At 43.1% G+C, this 17110-nt stretch overlaps 1 protein-coding gene across 1 annotated transcript; it reads right to left on the bottom strand.

Annotated features, from left to right (window-relative positions):
- Nucleotides 1-7843: 7843 nt before the first annotated feature.
- SNAI1 (snail family transcriptional repressor 1) lies at nucleotides 7844-15719 on the bottom strand. Its single transcript, XM_074210236.1, has 3 exons — nucleotides 15601-15719; nucleotides 14809-15327; nucleotides 7844-11448 (listed from the first exon to the last, which is right to left on the bottom strand). The coding sequence occupies exons 1-3, from the start codon at nucleotides 15677-15679 to the stop codon at nucleotides 11267-11269; spliced, it is 780 nt and encodes a 259-aa protein (XP_074066337.1). The 5' UTR covers nucleotides 15680-15719; the 3' UTR covers nucleotides 7844-11266.
- Nucleotides 15720-17110: the final 1391 nt, after the last annotated feature.

Here is a 17110-nt window from a genome sequence, read left to right as displayed (position 1 = left end):
TTTTTTCTAATATGAAAAGTGTGAAGAAGAGACTCAGAAAAAATGTTATTTGTATTTTTCTAATAGGGATTTGAATTTTTTTTCATATGGCTAAAGATTATTTGGAATTCTTCCTTTGGAAGTTACCTATTCATATATTTATTCATATTTACTTATCAACTGGAAAATAGCTCTTATTTTTATTCATTTGAATCAGTTCCTAACACATATCTTGGAAATGAGATCTTTTTGAAAGATTTGCTCTAAAGGTTTTTACCTGGCTACTTGTTTCTTTTTTAAGTGACTACCAGCCAATTGGGCAGCACAGTAGATAAAGCTCTGGGCCTAGAATCAGGAAGCCTGGAATTCAAATCCAACACAGATACTTACTAGCTGTGTAGCCCTAGGCAAGTGACTTAATCTTAGTTTCCTAGACTGTAAAATGAGAATAATAATCTCTCTGGGCTGTTGTAAGGAGCAAATGAGATAAAATCTTTAAAGTACTTAGCATAGTGTTTAAAAATACTTTCTTTCCTCCTAATTTTAACTCTATTGTTTTAATTTATACAAAAACCTCATAATTTTTTTATTATCAAATGGTCCATTTAGCTTCCTTTTATTACTTATTTGGGCAAGAACTTTTCTCCTATCCTTTCAGTCAATAGGTAATTTCTTCCTTGCTCCTCTAAATTTGTTTGTGATACCTCCCCTTTTTTTTAAAGTCAGATGTGTTAGTCTTTCTTAAATATTTTTTTTATTTAAGGCAATGAGGTTAAGTGACTTGCCCAAGGTCACACAGTAGGCAATTATTAAGTGTCTGAGGCTGGATTTGAACTCAGGTCCTCTTGACTCCAGGGCCACTGCTCTAACCACTGAGTCACCTAGCTGCCTTTAGATCAAAGTCACACATACCTATTTGGACATTATCTTCATAGAAGGTGTGAGCTGTTTGTCTAGTTTCTGCCATATGAATTTCCAGTTTTCTCTGAAGATTTGGTTAAATAATGAGCTCTTACCCCAAACACTACAGTACTGTAATAATTTACTCCTTAATATTATGAATTTAATATGTTCCCCTAACAGATCTCTCTTATTTCTTAACCAGTTTCAAATCACTTGGATAATTATTGCTTTGAAATATGGGGTTTCTTTTTTTTCCCATCATTCTCTGAGATTCCTGACTTTTAATTCATCAAGGTAAGTTTCATTTTTTTTCCTAGCCCAATAAAGTAATCCTTTAATAGTTTGATTAGTAGAGTACTAAATAAGTAAATTAAATAGTATTGTCATTTTATTACATTGGCTTGGCCTACAAGCAATTAATATTTCTTCAGTTAGTTAAGTTTTTAACATTTGTGTAAAGAATATTTTGTTATACCTGTACATTTCCTATGTGTATCTTGGTAGATAGACACCAAGTATTTCATAATTTTGTTATTTTAAATGGAATTTCTCTTTGCGCTAGATTTTATAGATAATACAAAAGGAGTGTTGATGATTTACATAGCTTAATTTATAGCCTGCAACTTTCCTGAGGTTAATTTTTTCAATTAATTTTTTAGTTGGCATTCTAGGTTTCTCTAACTAAACTATCTTTTAATCTGCAAAAAGTGATCATTTAGTTTTCTCTGCTTATTATTTTCCCCTCAATTTCTTTTTCTTATGGTATTTCTAGTTAGTACTTTTTATAATAAATAGTAGTGATGATAGTGAACATTTTCATTTTACCCTTTATCTTATTAAAAGGGGCTCTAGTTTATTTTGATTACATATAATATTAATTTGGCTTATATTAAGGTCCACTTGTTCCTATGTTTTCTAGGGTTTTTAGTATGAATGAATGTTGTATCTTGTCAACAACTTTGGCATCTATTACTATATATAATCATAGGATTTTTTTTGGTTGGTTTTCTTATCAATATAGTCTATTATGGTTGATAATTTTCCTAAACTGAGGGAACCCTGCCTTTCAGGTATAAATTCAACCTGCTCATAGCAAGACAAGATATTTTCCTAGTTCTCTTCCTACCTATGTGATTACTCCATCTCATTCTCCTTTACTGGATCATCATACATTTGCTGGTTCCTAACCATGATCATCCCCCAAGATTATGCCCTGAGACCTATCTTCTCTTTCACTACACTCATTGATTCCTGTTGGTTCAGTTATGATCTCTTTTACACATAACTCCCTAATATATTTATCCACCTTTAACCTCCCACCCGAGCTTTAATCTCTTGTTCCCACTGATGAACATGACCTTGTTGAACATTTCCCATAAGATGTTCTACAGATTTCTCAATCCAATCTGTCCAAAACAGAATGCATCATCTTCCTTTGTATGAACCCAAGTCCACAGCCTTGAAGTCTTCAAATCTTTCCTCTCCTTCATCTTCTATATCCAATCAGCTGCCTAGTTTTGTCAATTATACTTTTCCAACATATATCACATCCATTCTCTTCTTTCAGATCATAGGGTCTATCCCTCCATTTAGACCCTTATCATTTCTTGGCAGACTATTCCATCAGTCTTCTCCTTGATCCTCCCACTTCCAGGCCCTCTCCTCTCTAGTTCTCCACAAATCTGCCGAAGTATCTTTCTATTCTGCTATTTATCCTGCAATCCTCTGCCAAGAACTTTCAATAACCCAATCAAACTCTAGTTAGACAGTTCCACTGTCTGATTTTAACCTCCCTTTCAGGCACATTGTATTCCAACCAAACCATCCCACTTATTGCTCCCCATACTTGATGTTCTCTATTTCCTATCTCTATGCTTTTGCTCATTTCTCACCTTTGCCTCTTAGAATTCCCACATTTTTCACTTCTTTGTTCACTTCTCACCTTTGCCTCTTATAATTTCCAAGTTCTACACTTTATGGAGCAGATTGTCCTTTTATCAATGTTCTCTCTTTTTCTTTCTCTCCCTCTCCATCTCTCTCTATCTCTCTCTCTGTCTCTCTCCTCAAATTAGCATGTTTATGTATGTTGTCATTTCAAATATGTTCAATTTTTTTGTGACTCCCATTTCAGGATTTTCTCAGCCAAGATACTGGAATGGTTTGCCATTTCCTTCTCCAGCCCATTTTATAGCTGAAGTAACTGAGGTTAAACAGGGGTAAGTGACTTGACCAGGGTCACACATAGCTAGTAAGTATTTAGGGCCATATTTAAATACACAGGAAGATGAGTCTTCCTGACTCCAGGCCTGGTGCTACCTAGCTACCCACCATGTATTTACTTATCTGTTTATGTGTCCAATCCCTTCAGTGGAATGTTAAGTTCCTTGAGAGCAAGAACTGTTTTTTTAGTTCATCTCCATATTTTCAGCCCCTAACATGGTCTGAAGTAGATGAAGTAGATACTTTCATTTTTGTCTTTATATGCCGAGCCCTCAGAACAGGCTCTGGCACTTAGTAAATACTTATTGATGGATAAATGTTGATTGAATTGTTTTGGAGTGAACTGGATAGGACTTTGGATCATACAATTTTGGAGATGGTAGGGACCTTAGGTATCATCTAGTTCAAATATTTTATTTTGAAGTCTGCCCAGAGATGGACAAGTAGCAGATCACAGGGAGTTATTGATAGAATCAGCAGTAGAAATCAGTACTACTTACTTAGATTTGGATAGATGATAAAATGAAAAGCATTTCTCTAATTATAAATTATTTGGGGCATTTTTTCATATGGTTATAGATAAACTGTGCTTCTTCTCTTGAGAATTGCTAATTTGTGTCCTTAAGTCATTTATCAATTGGGAAATGGCTCTTATTCTTAAAAATCTGAATCAGTTCTTTAAATACAGTATTCTCAAAAGTCTTACTGCAGTTTAAATCTGCTAAACTTTAATACCTATAAGACACATTGTACATCTTGGAAATGAGACCACTAACAGGAAAAATTTGCTGCAAAGATTTTTTCCTTTAGGTTATTGTTTCCTTTTAATCTTAGTTTTTTGTTTTTGGTGTTTTGTTTTGTTTTTGCAAGGCAGTGGGGTTAAGTGGCTTGCCTAAGGCCACACAGCTAGGTAATTATTAAGTATCTGAGACCAGATTTGAACCCAGGTACTCCTGACTCCAGGGCCAGTGCTTTATCCACTACGCCACCTAGCCACCCTAATCTTAGTTTATTGGATTTATTCATATAAATCCTCTCTAATTTTGAGTAACTGAAATTTATCTTCTGCAATCTTTTCTATCCCTTGTTCTGTCACAATTTGTTTTTTCAATTTACAAATCTGAGAGGCTTTTTTTTTGCTTATTTATCTAATTTGGTTTTGAGGTGACCATTTATTTCTAAATCATAAAAGTGAGAGGGAACATGGGAAAACAGAAGTATTAATGCACTCTTGAAGTGATGAATGGGTCCAACCATTATGGAAAGCAATTTAGAATTGCTGCATACACAACAAGTTGATAAACAGTACATGCCCTTTGACCCAACCCTTTAGTACTTGATCTATACCCAAAGAAAGAGGAAAAGTTCCTGTGTGTCCACAATTATCAACAGCAGCTCTTGGGACAGCTAGGTGGTGCAGTGGATAGAGTATCAGCCCTGGAGTCAGGAAGACCTGAGTTCAAATCTAGCCTCAGACACTTAAATAATACCTGGCTATGTGACCTTGGGCAAGTCATGTAACCCCATTGCCTTGCCCAAAAATCAATAGCAACTTTTTTTATGGTGGAAAAAAAAAGGAAACTAAGATAAATGCCCACCAATAAATTGAGTGATAGAATATTATTATGATATAAAAATGGGTAAATGAATGATTTTAATGAAATATGGAAAGATATATATATAAACTGATGCAGAACGAAGTAAATAGAATCAGAACAATTTTTACAACAGTAATGAAAAAACAAACAACTTTGAAAACTGTAAGAACTTTGATTAATACAATGACCATCCCATGATTCCAGAGTATTGATGATAAAACATAATATGTATATTTCCTAAGAGGGAGGTCATGGATTCAGAGTATAAAATGTAATGTAGGGTTTTTTTTTGTACCTGGTCAATGGAGAAATTTATTTTGCTTGATACAAACACACACACACATGCATATATATGTCTATATTTATATATATATGTATATAGACATATATATGTTTCAAGGATTTTGTTTCTTTTTTCAAATTAGGCGAAGGATGGCAGAGAAAATAGATTTGCACTCATTAGTTTTTTAAGAGCATTAGGAGTTAGAGCACATGATTTCAAATACTGACTGACCTTTACTAGTAAGACATTTCTTCTGTAAAATGAGGGGCTTGCCCTAGTTGATCCCTAAGGTCTTTGAAGGGCAGCTAGGTGACACAGTGCAAAGAGCTCATCTTCCTGAGTCCAAATAAGCCTCAGACACTTATTAGTAATGTAACCCTTGTTAAGTCATTTAATTCTATTTGTCTCAGTTTTCTCATCTATAAAATGAGCTGGAGAAGGGAATGGCAAACTACTCCTACATCTTTGACAACAAAATCCTAAATAGTGTCATAAAGAGTTGGACATGATCCAAAAAAAAAAGGTCCTTGAAAGCTCTGCTATTCTCTAGTCAAAGAAGCCCAATAATGCATTTTAATTCAATCCAATCAATTCTTTTTTTTTTCTTTTAGGTTTTTGCAAGGCAAATGGGGTTAAGTGGCTTGCCCAAGGCCACACAGCTAGGTAATTATTAAGTGTCTGATGCTGGATTTGAACTCAGGTACTCCTGACTCCAGGGCTGGTGCTTTATCCACTGTGCCACCTAGCCGCCCCCAATCAATTCTTATTAAGTACCTGCCTAGTTGCTATGCATTTCCAGGCACTAGAAATAAAGGACAAATACAAAAACAGTTCCTGAAGTCAAAGAGCTTCCTTTCTGTAGAATATGTAAGCAGATCCACTATGTATGAATGTCTGAGAAGAGAAGTACTCTTCATATTGATAAGAAAAGACTGCAAGAATGTCTCTGACAATGAGACCAAACACCAATTACTCCAGTTCTGATACTCTCTATTCTAAGATCTCTCTTAGCTTTGACCTTCTACCTTCTATCTATGACCTTCTATCATGAAACAAAGCTCCTAGAAAGCAGGGATAGGATCCTGTTGGACCAATTAGGTTCAATGCCCAGGTTGGAGGAAGTCACCTGAGGTCCTGTGCCACTAGGTAAAAGCATCAGTCAGGTCCATCTCACTTTTCTCTCCTCCCTAGGGTGACCCCTCCTTTGAGGATAGTTGCCAAAGCTTGGGAATCTGGGGGCTTTTATGGATGAAATGTGCTAGTCATTAAGATCTACTTCTTGCCTGTGTTTCACCATTTCCTGTTTTAAGAGAAAAAAAACACACACATACACACATACACATCTACCCACCCCTTCCTAAACACTAAAGGTTGGGGGGAAAGGAAGAGAAGACTCCCAGGGGAGGATTGGTTTGAACTGGGTGGGTCCTTCAATCAGAAGTATTGGTTTCATTGGTGCAGAGAACTGAACTGAAAGGACATCAGACCTGGGTTTCACAGTTCTATGGCTGAAACAGACATTAGTGAATATAAGATCACAGAAGTAGGAGCTCCTAGAGTAGAACCCCAGCTCTTCATCTTGTGTGTAATTGGACCCCTCTAGCATTCTAATGAAACCTTGTGAACCCCTTCTCAAGATAATGTTTTTACATTCATATAATAAAATGCACATAGGATTGCAAAGGAAACTAAACATACTGAAATTCAGGTATCAAAATATTTTTTTTTATTTGTAGGGGGTGCAATCAAGATTAATGATTTGCCCAGGGTCACATAGTAAATGTCTAGGACAGATTTGAATTTAGGTCTTCCTGACTTCAGGACCAGTGCTCTAACTAACCACTGAACCACCTAGCTGCCCCCAAAATATTTTTTAGAAACAAATTCATGAACCCCAAGTTAGGAGCCCCTGATCTTTTCCAACTCATTTTACACAGGAGAAAAAAATAGAATCTGGGACTAAATGACTTACCTAAGATCACACAAATGGTAAATAGGAGATCTGAGATTTGAACTCATATCCTCTAATTCCCAATCCTTCCCCTATAACATATTGCTTGTATTCCTCTCTTTGCCATTGAATCATTATATAACATCTGACAAGTCTCTTCCTCTCTCTCAGGGCCTCAGTTTCTTCCTCTGTAGAATGGGGGAGTTAGTTTAGATGGCTTCTAACAGTTGTTAGAATTGTAACTTTCAGTTGTTAAAAAAAAATCCTCTATCTAGATTCACCCAATGTCCAGATGGCAGTCACCATGATGTAAAGAAAGAAGCACTGGATTTGTAATAAGGTACTTGAATCTTGAGTACTTGAAAGGCAGCTGGGAGATATAATGGATAGAGTGCTAGGTCTGGCATGAAGAAGATTCATCTTCCTGAGTTCAAATCTAATCTCAGATACTGTGACCCCGGGCAAGTCACTTAATCCTGTTTGCCTTAGTTTCCTCAGCTGTAAAATGAGCTAAAGAAAGAAACAGCAAAATTCTCCAGTATCTCCACCAGGAAAATCTCCACAAGGGGTCAAGAAGAATGACATAACTAAATAAAAGCATCTTAATCCTGATTATGCTACTTAGTGTGACTTTGGACAAGTCACTGGATCTCTCTAGGCCTCTATTCATCCATAAAATAAAGGAGTTTGAGTTGCTAATCTTTTCTAGCTCAAAATCTTAAAAATCTATGAAAATAAGAAGGCTCAGGGTGGCTAGGTGGTGCAGTGGATAAAGCACCGGCCTTGGAGTCAGGAGTACCTGGGTTCAAATCTGGTCTCAGACACTTAATAATTACCTAGCTGTGTGGCCTTGGGCAAGCCACTTAACCCCATTTGCCTTGCAAAAACCTAAAAAAAAAAGAAGGCTCAAGTCCATTAAAGGTAGACTAGGAGAAATGGAAACGGGAGACTGAGCAATGAAGCCATTGAAAAAAATGTTCCAAAATAATGCTTCAAGAAGCCCTTCCTTTTGACTACAAGAAACAGCAGGTCTCAAGGTGAGGACACAAGCTATCTCTAGAGTTGTTTTCCATTGACAGTAGCTAACAGAATAACACTTTTTGGTTCCAACACCCCCATGAGCTAGGTAGTTCAAGAATTATCATCTCCATTTTACAGATGAGGAAACTGAGGTAAGAGATGAAATAGTTTATACAAGGTAAGTGTCAGTCAGGATCAAATGGAGGTCTTCTGACCCCAAATCCAATGTTCTCCCCACCAAATTCTGCTACTGTTGAATATTTCTATTTGATTCAATAATCATGTATTAAGTACCTTCAAGTGAGGCAACCTATGATATCATCTATCATCTAGGTGCTAAGCATTGCACTAAGTGCTGGGCGAAACAAAGAAAGGAGAAAGGCAATTCTTACCCTCAAGGAGCTTACAATCTGATGGGGAGAAGATATGTAAACAACAGGCACTAGTATACAAGAAGTGTAAACACGAGTCACTCTGGATGAATGAGAAGGAGGGAATGAGATTTAAGAGGGATAGGGAAAGGTTTCCTATAAAAGATAGGAATTTGACTGGAACCTGAAGCAAGCTAGGAGCCTGAGATGAGGAAGAAAGGCATTCCAGTCATGGGGAACTAGCCAGTGAAAATGCCCCAAATCAAGAGTCAGAATAACTACCACTCAGATCTCAACCCTTTAGATCCCAATGGAGATAGCAGCATCCAAGAGCCTTGGGAATAACAATTCCCTTCAGTCCCCTGGTATTGTTTCCTATCCTAGAATAATTAACAGCTATCATTGAAGGGAGCAATTACTGTGGCTAGGAGGCTCACTTTCTGGCCATCATTACCTTCAACTGATGACCAATTGCCACCAATTGGCAAATCCATTATCCCTGAACCTGATAAATCCCTAGATTAATAATTTCGATTCTACCCCAGTCCCCAAAACAAAGAAAGCAGACCCTGTAGAAATGTTGCCTGGCAATTTCTTCTGAGAAGGCTGTAGGCAGTTTTGAAAGACCTAGAAAAGAAATTTGTCAAATCAAAGTCCGTGGCATTAAATTGTTCAGCATCAGAAATGGATATGTGGATTCATCAATGAAAATTGCAAAGAGGTATTATCATCTGCTTTGCTACTGTACCCTAAAGATGGCAAGATTTTTTTCATCTGACTTGGAGCTCTTCTAAGTGTTTCTTTGTTGTTGAAATGTGAACTCCTTAAGAACAGGGAATATTTGTTTTTTGTGTATCCCTCGTACAGTTCTTTGTACATAATGGTGCTTAATAGATGCTAATTCACATGTGCTTTTAAAGTATTGAAGATATAAAAAGAAAAAAAATTACATTCTGTTGGTAGAGATAACTCTTTTCTCTTGACCCGAAGACAGGAAGCCGAGAGACCCTAGCCTCTGTAACTCAACCTTACTTCCTCCAATGCAAGATCCCATCCAGTTTCCTCCCATCAAAATACATTTCATGCTTATCATCACCCAGGAGGTGGGTCAGCCAGTCTATCCCACAAGGAGCTCTTTCTGTGTAGAAAGAGGGAGACCTGCAAAGAAAGCTTTCAGTCTTCCTTGAAGACCACATACTTGAACTGGATTTCAGGGAATAATAGACCTTTCTCTTCCCATCCCACCCCCAACTCCATGCCTTCTAAAGACAAATTCCAGGAGGCCCTGAATGAGATGTGAGTGGGGGTTGGAGAAGGGAAACCTTTCCTGTATCCACCAAAAGTCAAAAGTCAACAGTGTGTTTTCCTTTCGAAGTATAGATTAGAGCTTCCTAGGCCTGTGATTCTGGAGTAAAGGGGGTTGGGGAGGAATGGATTCATTGTAGCATATTTGGGAAACAGGCCAGCACAAAGCTCCTACTATACTACCCTCACTCCCCTGCCTACTTAGGGGACTAGGACTAGAAGCTGATAAAATATGAATGATTGAAAGCTAATAGTTAGAGTCCTTGATCAGAGAAGCAACTTGAATAAGGTCATACTATAACCAAGTTTTTGGTTCTTTCCTTAAAGCTCAACTGATCATTTCCAAACCAAAAAGAGAGGATAGGAGAGGACCTCGAGGAAAAGACCTCTCCTACCAGCTGTCTCCTTCCCAACAAACCACTCACTTGCCTTTTTAACCCTTGCCAACATATTTCGAAATTAAAGCCAGATCATCCACATGATTACTTATTTTTATAAATTAAGCACTTTATTGAATATCAATAAATTGTGTGTATATAATTATAAAAATGTTTCATCAGTACAAAATGTGGCATAAAAATACAAATACCAGTGTACCTTTGAAATGTAAACATCTTCTGAGTATGTGGAAAAAAAAAGAAACAGGCAGAGATGCCTATTTGGTGCACCTGTCTGGCACCATAAATAGCTGAGGACACACCTGTCAGTGGGCCAGGCCCTGCACAGCCCCCTTATTGTATGGCTTGACAAGTGCTTACTATTAGTCACAGTTCTCTTGAAAAGCAGTTAAGAGTCATATTAACAGGTGCTCCAGCTCAGAACTACCCTAGAAATAGAGATTCAGACTTGAAATGGCTCCTCATGCTTCTTAGGGAGGTTGTCAATGGCCCAGGCATCCCAAGGGTCCATTATTGTGACTGGCAGCTGGACCATGGCCGGCCAAGTGCATAGTTGACATCATTCAATGACTTCCTCCAGATAGAAGCAGACAGCCCCTTAGAACCCACTGGGAAAGGTTCATTGGGACACCCCCTGATTGATTTTTTTTGTCTTTCATCCTGGTGAAAGATGGGGGTGGGAAGAAGGGGATGTGGAGTTGAAATTCGCAGGACTCAATAGGAATAGTGACCAGACTTGGTTTAAAAGCACCAAAAGAGGAAAAAAGAAAAAAATAACAACCCCCCACCTCCACACCCCACTTACTGGAGGAGGTTGACAACACCCCCCCACAAAACTGACTGCAAGCAACCATTTCAGGCACCAGCTGCAACTGTCACGGTTCAAATTGTAAACTACAGTCAGGAAATGCCGAACAGGCCTTTAAAAAAAAAAAAAGGCAGAGTCCAAAAAGGGGGTGGATGCAATGAAAATTGTCACCAGTTCCTTTCAGTAAGGACTGAAGCAGCAAGTGGGGAGGGGGGGTCGTGAAGAGGTGGGGGGACTATGAGGGGAATGTTGCTCCACAACTGGAGTTAACACAGAGGGAGCTATTTCCTATAGAAACTTTTTTTTTTCTCTCCTTGAAAATCAAAATAGCAAATATTCACTTGGCTCTTTCACAACATTGGAAGGGTTCCTGGCAGGGGAGAAAGGAGAATCCAGACAGCATGGGGGCACCCTGTGCATATCCCAGTCTTTAGCGGGAGCCTGAGCAGCCCGTCTCCTCGTGCTTATGGAGCAGGGACATTCGAGAGAAAGTCCGGGAACAGCTTTTACACTGGTACTTCTTAACATCGGAGTGGGTCTGCAGGTGGGCCCTGAGGTTGGAGCGGTCAGCAAAAGCTCGGCTGCAGTGTGTGCAGGAGAAGGGCTTTTCCCCTGTGGAGAGACAAGGCAGAGTGAGACACCAGAGGAACCACTCCTCTTCTTAAGGCTTAAAGGATCATCCCACCACCACCCTTCACTGCAGTCTAGATAACCTGGGCATGACCAGTAAAAGCCCAGGAATCTGGACTGTTGTGCCTGTCTCTATTATCTCTTCAGATATTAGAAAAGTACTGATTAAACTCATCATGGTTTTACAAAATTTGGGACTGGAGGGACTTTGGAGCTCATCAAGCCTACCATTGTGGTACAGGGGAAAGAATGTGCTATGTCAGAAAGACATAGGTTCAAATCCTACTTGTGTAACTTTAGGCAGGGCCACAACTTCTGGGACCAAACTTTTCAATCTATTGAAATGAGAGGGGATTGGAACAAATGACAATGAAGGCCCCTTCTAGTAAACTCTAGGAGTCCCCCTATTTTACAGAGAAAGGAAGAGATAATGAATGGAAGAACTAAAATTTGAAATGAAATGTTCTGACTTTAGCATCCTGGATCTTTTTTGCACTGTAACACCTGAATGGCAAGACTCTACCTCTTGATAACTTTATAAAGGCAGGTGAGTTAGTTTCCCTCATCCTTAAAATGGTACTACTCCTTTCACCAGACTACAGTAAGCTAAGTACTTTATAAACCTCAAAGCTTTAAAGAAAATGTTGTTATACACTATCAGGGAATTCAAAACAAGTAAAACCCAATGGAAAAAAAATTGTAGCCCAGAGAAAGCTGAGCTAGCCACCCAGGGAAGGGCAGGCATGATTTAGATGAAAGAGTCTGAGAGGTGAAGTCAAAGGTCCTGGATTCAAGTTACTCCACCTGTTTTAGGCCTCTCCTCACCACTTTCTTGGATGACTATAATGGCCTCCTCCTCATTGGTTTCATTGCCTAAAGTCTGGGTCTCTTCCAGTCTTTTCAAATAATCTCCCTGACAAATATTTATAAAGTACCAACTCTATACCAAGGAACTTGCTTAGCCACCTTCAAGGGAGAATTCTACTAGGGAAGAAGTCTAATAATGTTCCTCCTGCTCAAAAGCCTTCAGGGGCTCCCTTCTGTCCTTAAGAAAAAGATAAACTCCATGCCTTTTCCAGCTGCTATATCCACTTCCTCAGTGCATTTTTATACATTTCCATCTTCCTGTCCTGGAGTCAAATGCCATCTTCCATCTTAAAAATCTTTTCTAATCTCTTCCCTCTGAAAGTGTTCTTTCTCCTCCAGGACATCTTTGTTTTGAATGTCTCCTTTGCCCCATGCCCAACCCCCACCCCCTGCTTTCAATTGTACTGATCTTTGTATGTAGGCACTTATACCTCCACACTGCCCCCCCCCAAGTAAAAGGTAATTTCTTTGATATTCAGTGCCAAATACAGGTACTTGTACTTAATATAGGCTTGTTAAACGAATGAATGAATGGATCCTAGCAGAGTTGACTACTTGGAGTCACAAACTCTGAGGATCATTTTCCACCTCTAGCAAATGAAAGGGTTAGATAAAATTATCTCTAAGGTCCCTTCTATAAATCTTAGGATAGTAGGGAACTCTCTGGGGGAACAAGCAAGGAGGGATATAAATGGAATAAGAGGAGATCATAATTGAGGGTTCATAACAGGAATCTCCAAGGGGCTCTTGAATCACTATTGATGCCATGGACTTTCCTAAGCAAACTTCATTCAGAAAGAGACTTTAAAAAAGAAAAGGCTGGGGGGGGGGGTGTTTAGGGGGAGGGAATGAAGGCTTTTTTTCCGGAGGCCTTCAAGCCTTATGCCCCAGTGGATTGTCTCCGCCTCTCGAACCAACTTCCTTCAGACATCTTTATACCATGCTAAGCAAGTGTGAAATCAGCACCGGCAAGGCTGCCCTGGAACTGTGTGGAGTATAAAGGCAGGGGAAGGCTGCATTGTATATGTGATACTTCTTGGATTAAAAGGGGAAGGCACCCTGGGCCCAGCAGCTGCCCGGCCCACAGTAACAGGTGCACAGACATAGCTCCATCACAGCACCTGCTCACCCTTCCTTCCACCAGCCCTCATGGTCTAACCCCCCTCCCACCAACACCCTAAAGCTGCCATCAAAACAGACAATGAAAATCAAGGTTTGAAATTTGTTTCACAAGCAGCTTTTGTAGTAGGTTTTTTGGCTTCAGCCCAAATTAATATCCCTTTAAAAATATATATGTAGGGGAAATCTGGGGAGGGGGGGATGAGTAGGCTCCATAAGAGTTGATAAGACTCCCTACTACCTAAGACTTCATCAGGTAGACAGTGTGATCTTCAGATTTTAGGGGAACCAAATAGTCATCTGGTCCAAACCCCACATTTTACATTTTAATTGAGACGGGGGGGGGGGGGGGGGGGGGAGGAGAATTACTTACCCAAGGTCACTCTGCTAAAAAGGTTACAGGTCTAATATTGGATTGTATCCCATCAATTAGTTCTTTTCACTAAATTAAGTAGCCAGATGCTGGAAGGGGTGAGGCCTCTTTGCATATAAAAGCACTAGTGAGGGGGATGGGTGAGAGAAGGGAGAACCTAGAACAATGAGGAGGGGGAAACTTCCTGGTCTTCCACCTAAATCCACGTTTGGGCCAGGTGGATGGCTAATGTCTCTGTCTCCCTTTCTAAAAGGTACTCTCACATATTCAAAGCTTCATTTTCCATTTGGTTGAGACAGGAGAGCCCTTGTTTATCCAAAGGAGGCCTCTCCCAGAGCAAAATGGCAAATTAAAACAAGATGCAAAGACACAATAAAGACCACTTTCTACCCCCCTAGCCACTAGCATGAAATTCTGTATACAGCAGGACCTCATAAGGGTTTACTGTGGTGAATAGTATCAAGCCTATTTCCAGCCTGGGTACTTGACACATTGTTCTTTCAAAAATTAATGAAATGAGCATGCTTAACTAAGCCTATAGGAGAAAAGCATTAAGTCTGGTGACCTTAGCCAAGCCATCCTCCCCACCCCTCACCCACGAATGAGAACTACCATCACCAGTTCCACTTTACACCGCAAAAACTCGAGGGGGAACTGCTTGCCCATGAGTAAAAGCTGGGTTAATGGATCTCTAAGCGTCCTCCTATTCCCTAGTTGTTTTTAAGGTCCCACTTGAAATGCTATAATCCAAAAACATGTGAAGAAAGAGGATGGGCTAGGGGCAGCTAGGTGGTGTAGTGGATAAAGCACGGCCTTGGAGTCAGGAGTACCTGGGTTCAAATCTGGTCTCAGACACTTAATAATTACCTAGCTGTGTGGCCTTGGGCAAGCCACTTAACCCCGTTTGCCTTGAAAAAAACTAAAAAAAGACCCAAAACGAAAGAGGATGGGATAGAAAACACTCTGTGGGTCCCTTAGTTTACCTGTATGGGTCCTGATGTGACCCTGCAACAGCCAGGGTCGGGAGAAGGCCTTCCCGCAAATCTTGCAGACGCAGGGAAGCGTGTGGCTTCGGATGTGCATTTTGAGGGCGCCGAGGCTCACGTACTCCTTCTCACAGACCTTGCAGATGAAGGACTTCCTAGGCTGGGTATCTTCACTGTGCGGGAGCTGCTGGTGTTTGGAGGGGCTGGGCAAGGTGGTGTAGGATTCGGGGCACTGACCACAAGGGAACTTCTCCGCCTCCTCTTCTGGGGAGACTGGGCTTGGGGGATCTGATCCTTTGCCGCTATCATAATCATCACTGGATAGAGAAGTCAGGTCCAGGGCCTTGGGCTCTTCTGGGGGTCCAGGGGCAGTCGCTGGCATGGGAGTAAAGAAGCTAGAGAGCAACCCACTGTCCCAGACCAGGGGAGGGTAGCAGATAGCCGGGCTGAGGACCTCTGGCGCCGGGATGGCCAGCATCGGGTAGGACTGGTCATACAGCTGGGGAGACACGATCACTGCGAGTGTAAGGAAGAACAGGGGAGAAGAGCTAAATAGGGCGCTCTCCCAGGGCTACCGGCCCGGCCCGCCCCAGTCCTGGGCTTCTCGGAAACGGAGTCCCCAAGCTGCACACACTTCGGGGGGGCCTTTTCCACTCGGCATCCTGGCCTCCAAACGCTTCTCTCCCAAGGCCCCCTCGTTCCTGCCCCCCAGCTCAGCCCGGGGCCCCCTCCCCCCGCCGCCTCTCCGCCCACCTGGCGGGCCGCCGCCCCCGCCCCGCGCCCCCGCACCTGTCTGGCTCTCCAGCTCGCTGTAGTTGGGCTTCTTGCTGGCGGAGAAGTGCTTCTTGACGAGAAAGGAGCGAGGCATGGTGAGCGGGCCGGGCTGCGGGGCCGGGCTGCGGGGCCGGGCTGCGGGGCCGGGCTGCGGGCTGCGGGACTCGGGCCGCTGCTCCGGCGCCGCTCTGAGCCCGCCGCTCCGGGCACTTCCTAATAAAGGGGCTCCGGGCCCGGGCCGGCGGGAGGCGGGGCGTCCCGCCCACTTGTCACCTCCGGGCCAATCAGCGCCCGGCCCGGGCCCGGGCCCCGCCCCCGCCCCCGCGGGGCAGGTGCTGAGCTGGGCGCCGCGGGCTCCGCGTGGCGCGGTCCGGCCCGCTCGGCCCCGCCCGGCCCGGGCCTCTGAGCGGGGGGAGGGGGACCGGGGGGCCGGGCCGGCTGCCCGGGGGACGCTTGCGTCGCTGGGGTTCGGCCCGGTCGGACGGGCGGCCCGAGAGCGCCCCGCTCCCCCGGCCGGGACACGTGGCGACTGGGGGTCGCGCCCCTCCCCCCCAGCGCCCGCTCCTCTGCACCTGGGCCGAGCAGGTGCAGGCGGGGCCGGGGGCGCGGGCCGGCGCGGGGCCGGGGGCCGCGCCTTCTGGGGTCCCGTCTGTCCCTCCTCGAGACCTCGGGTGTCCGCGACCTAATGAAGTGCGGGGGCCCAGAAGAGCCGGCGCTGCCCGTGCCCGCCGGCGCTGCCCGTGCCCGCCGGCGCTGCCCGTGCCCGCCTCTCGGCCGCTCGGGGGCGCCCTCTGGCGGCCCCGGTGGGGCTGGCTCCGCGCTCCCTTCAACGCCCAGCACAAGGGCTCTGAGTTTGGCTAAACCCTCCCATGGCAGGATCCTAGCGAACAAGAGGATGCCCACCCCGGCTTTACAGATGGGGAAACGAATCTTCGGGGTCCCCCAGATAGTCAGTGCTAGGGCCGGGACACCAAGCCAGAGCCCCCCGCTTCCACCCCGCTCCCCCCCATCCCTTCCTCAATCCACAGGGACTCACTCCCCCAGCCCGGGGGGCTGACACCTGAAATTCCGGCTTCTGCTCTTAGCACCTCCTTAATTGGGCCTTTGATCTTCTCCTGGGAGGGGAAGGAGAAAGGGGAGCCCAGAAGGTGTCAGGAAACCTTCCTTCCCCTCACCCCATCACGCCCTTGCCCAAACACACGCACACAGCACTCACCCAGAATCCAAATGACCAAGTCGAGACTAGAAAGAACCTGGGAACGAACACTAGAGTCCAAGCTCCTCTGCTAATTAGGAGGGTGGTAGAGAGCGGGGCAACCCGACATCGAAAATGGCAATGACCTACCCACAGTCATGTAGCTGATCCTAATCCTAAACGAACGCTTGAGTGGGAATGCATCACGTAGCGCAGTAGTGAAAAGAAGGGAAAAGGGAAACCTGGGTTCGTAGTCTTAGCTGTGACTCTCGTTTTGCCTGCTGCGGACGCTGAAGAAGTGGCTTCCCATTCCTGAGCTTCAGTCTGTAA

Source organism: Macrotis lagotis, chromosome 1 (genome assembly GCF_037893015.1).
Source record: "Macrotis lagotis isolate mMagLag1 chromosome 1, bilby.v1.9.chrom.fasta, whole genome shotgun sequence".
NCBI lineage: Eukaryota > Metazoa > Chordata > Mammalia > Peramelemorphia > Peramelidae > Macrotis > Macrotis lagotis.
The sequence above is the reverse complement of the archived record's forward strand: the minus strand, read 5'-3'. Positions and strand labels throughout refer to the sequence as shown.

What these genes read in the sequence shown, in the direction of transcription:
- SNAI1 (XM_074210236.1), bottom strand. Translation starts at nt 15,679, where the DNA reads ATGCCTCGCTCCTTTCTCGTCAAGAAGCACTTCTCCGCCAGCAAGAAG. An exon ending in CGAGCTGGAGAGCCAGACAG is followed by an intron (nt 15,328 to 15,600) that starts GTGCGGGGGCGC and finishes TTACACTCGCAG; the next exon opens with TGATCGTGTCTCCCCAGCTG. An exon ending in TCACATCAGGACCCATACAG is followed by an intron (nt 11,449 to 14,808) that starts GTAAACTAAGGG and finishes GTCTCTCCACAG; the next exon opens with GGGAAAAGCCCTTCTCCTGC.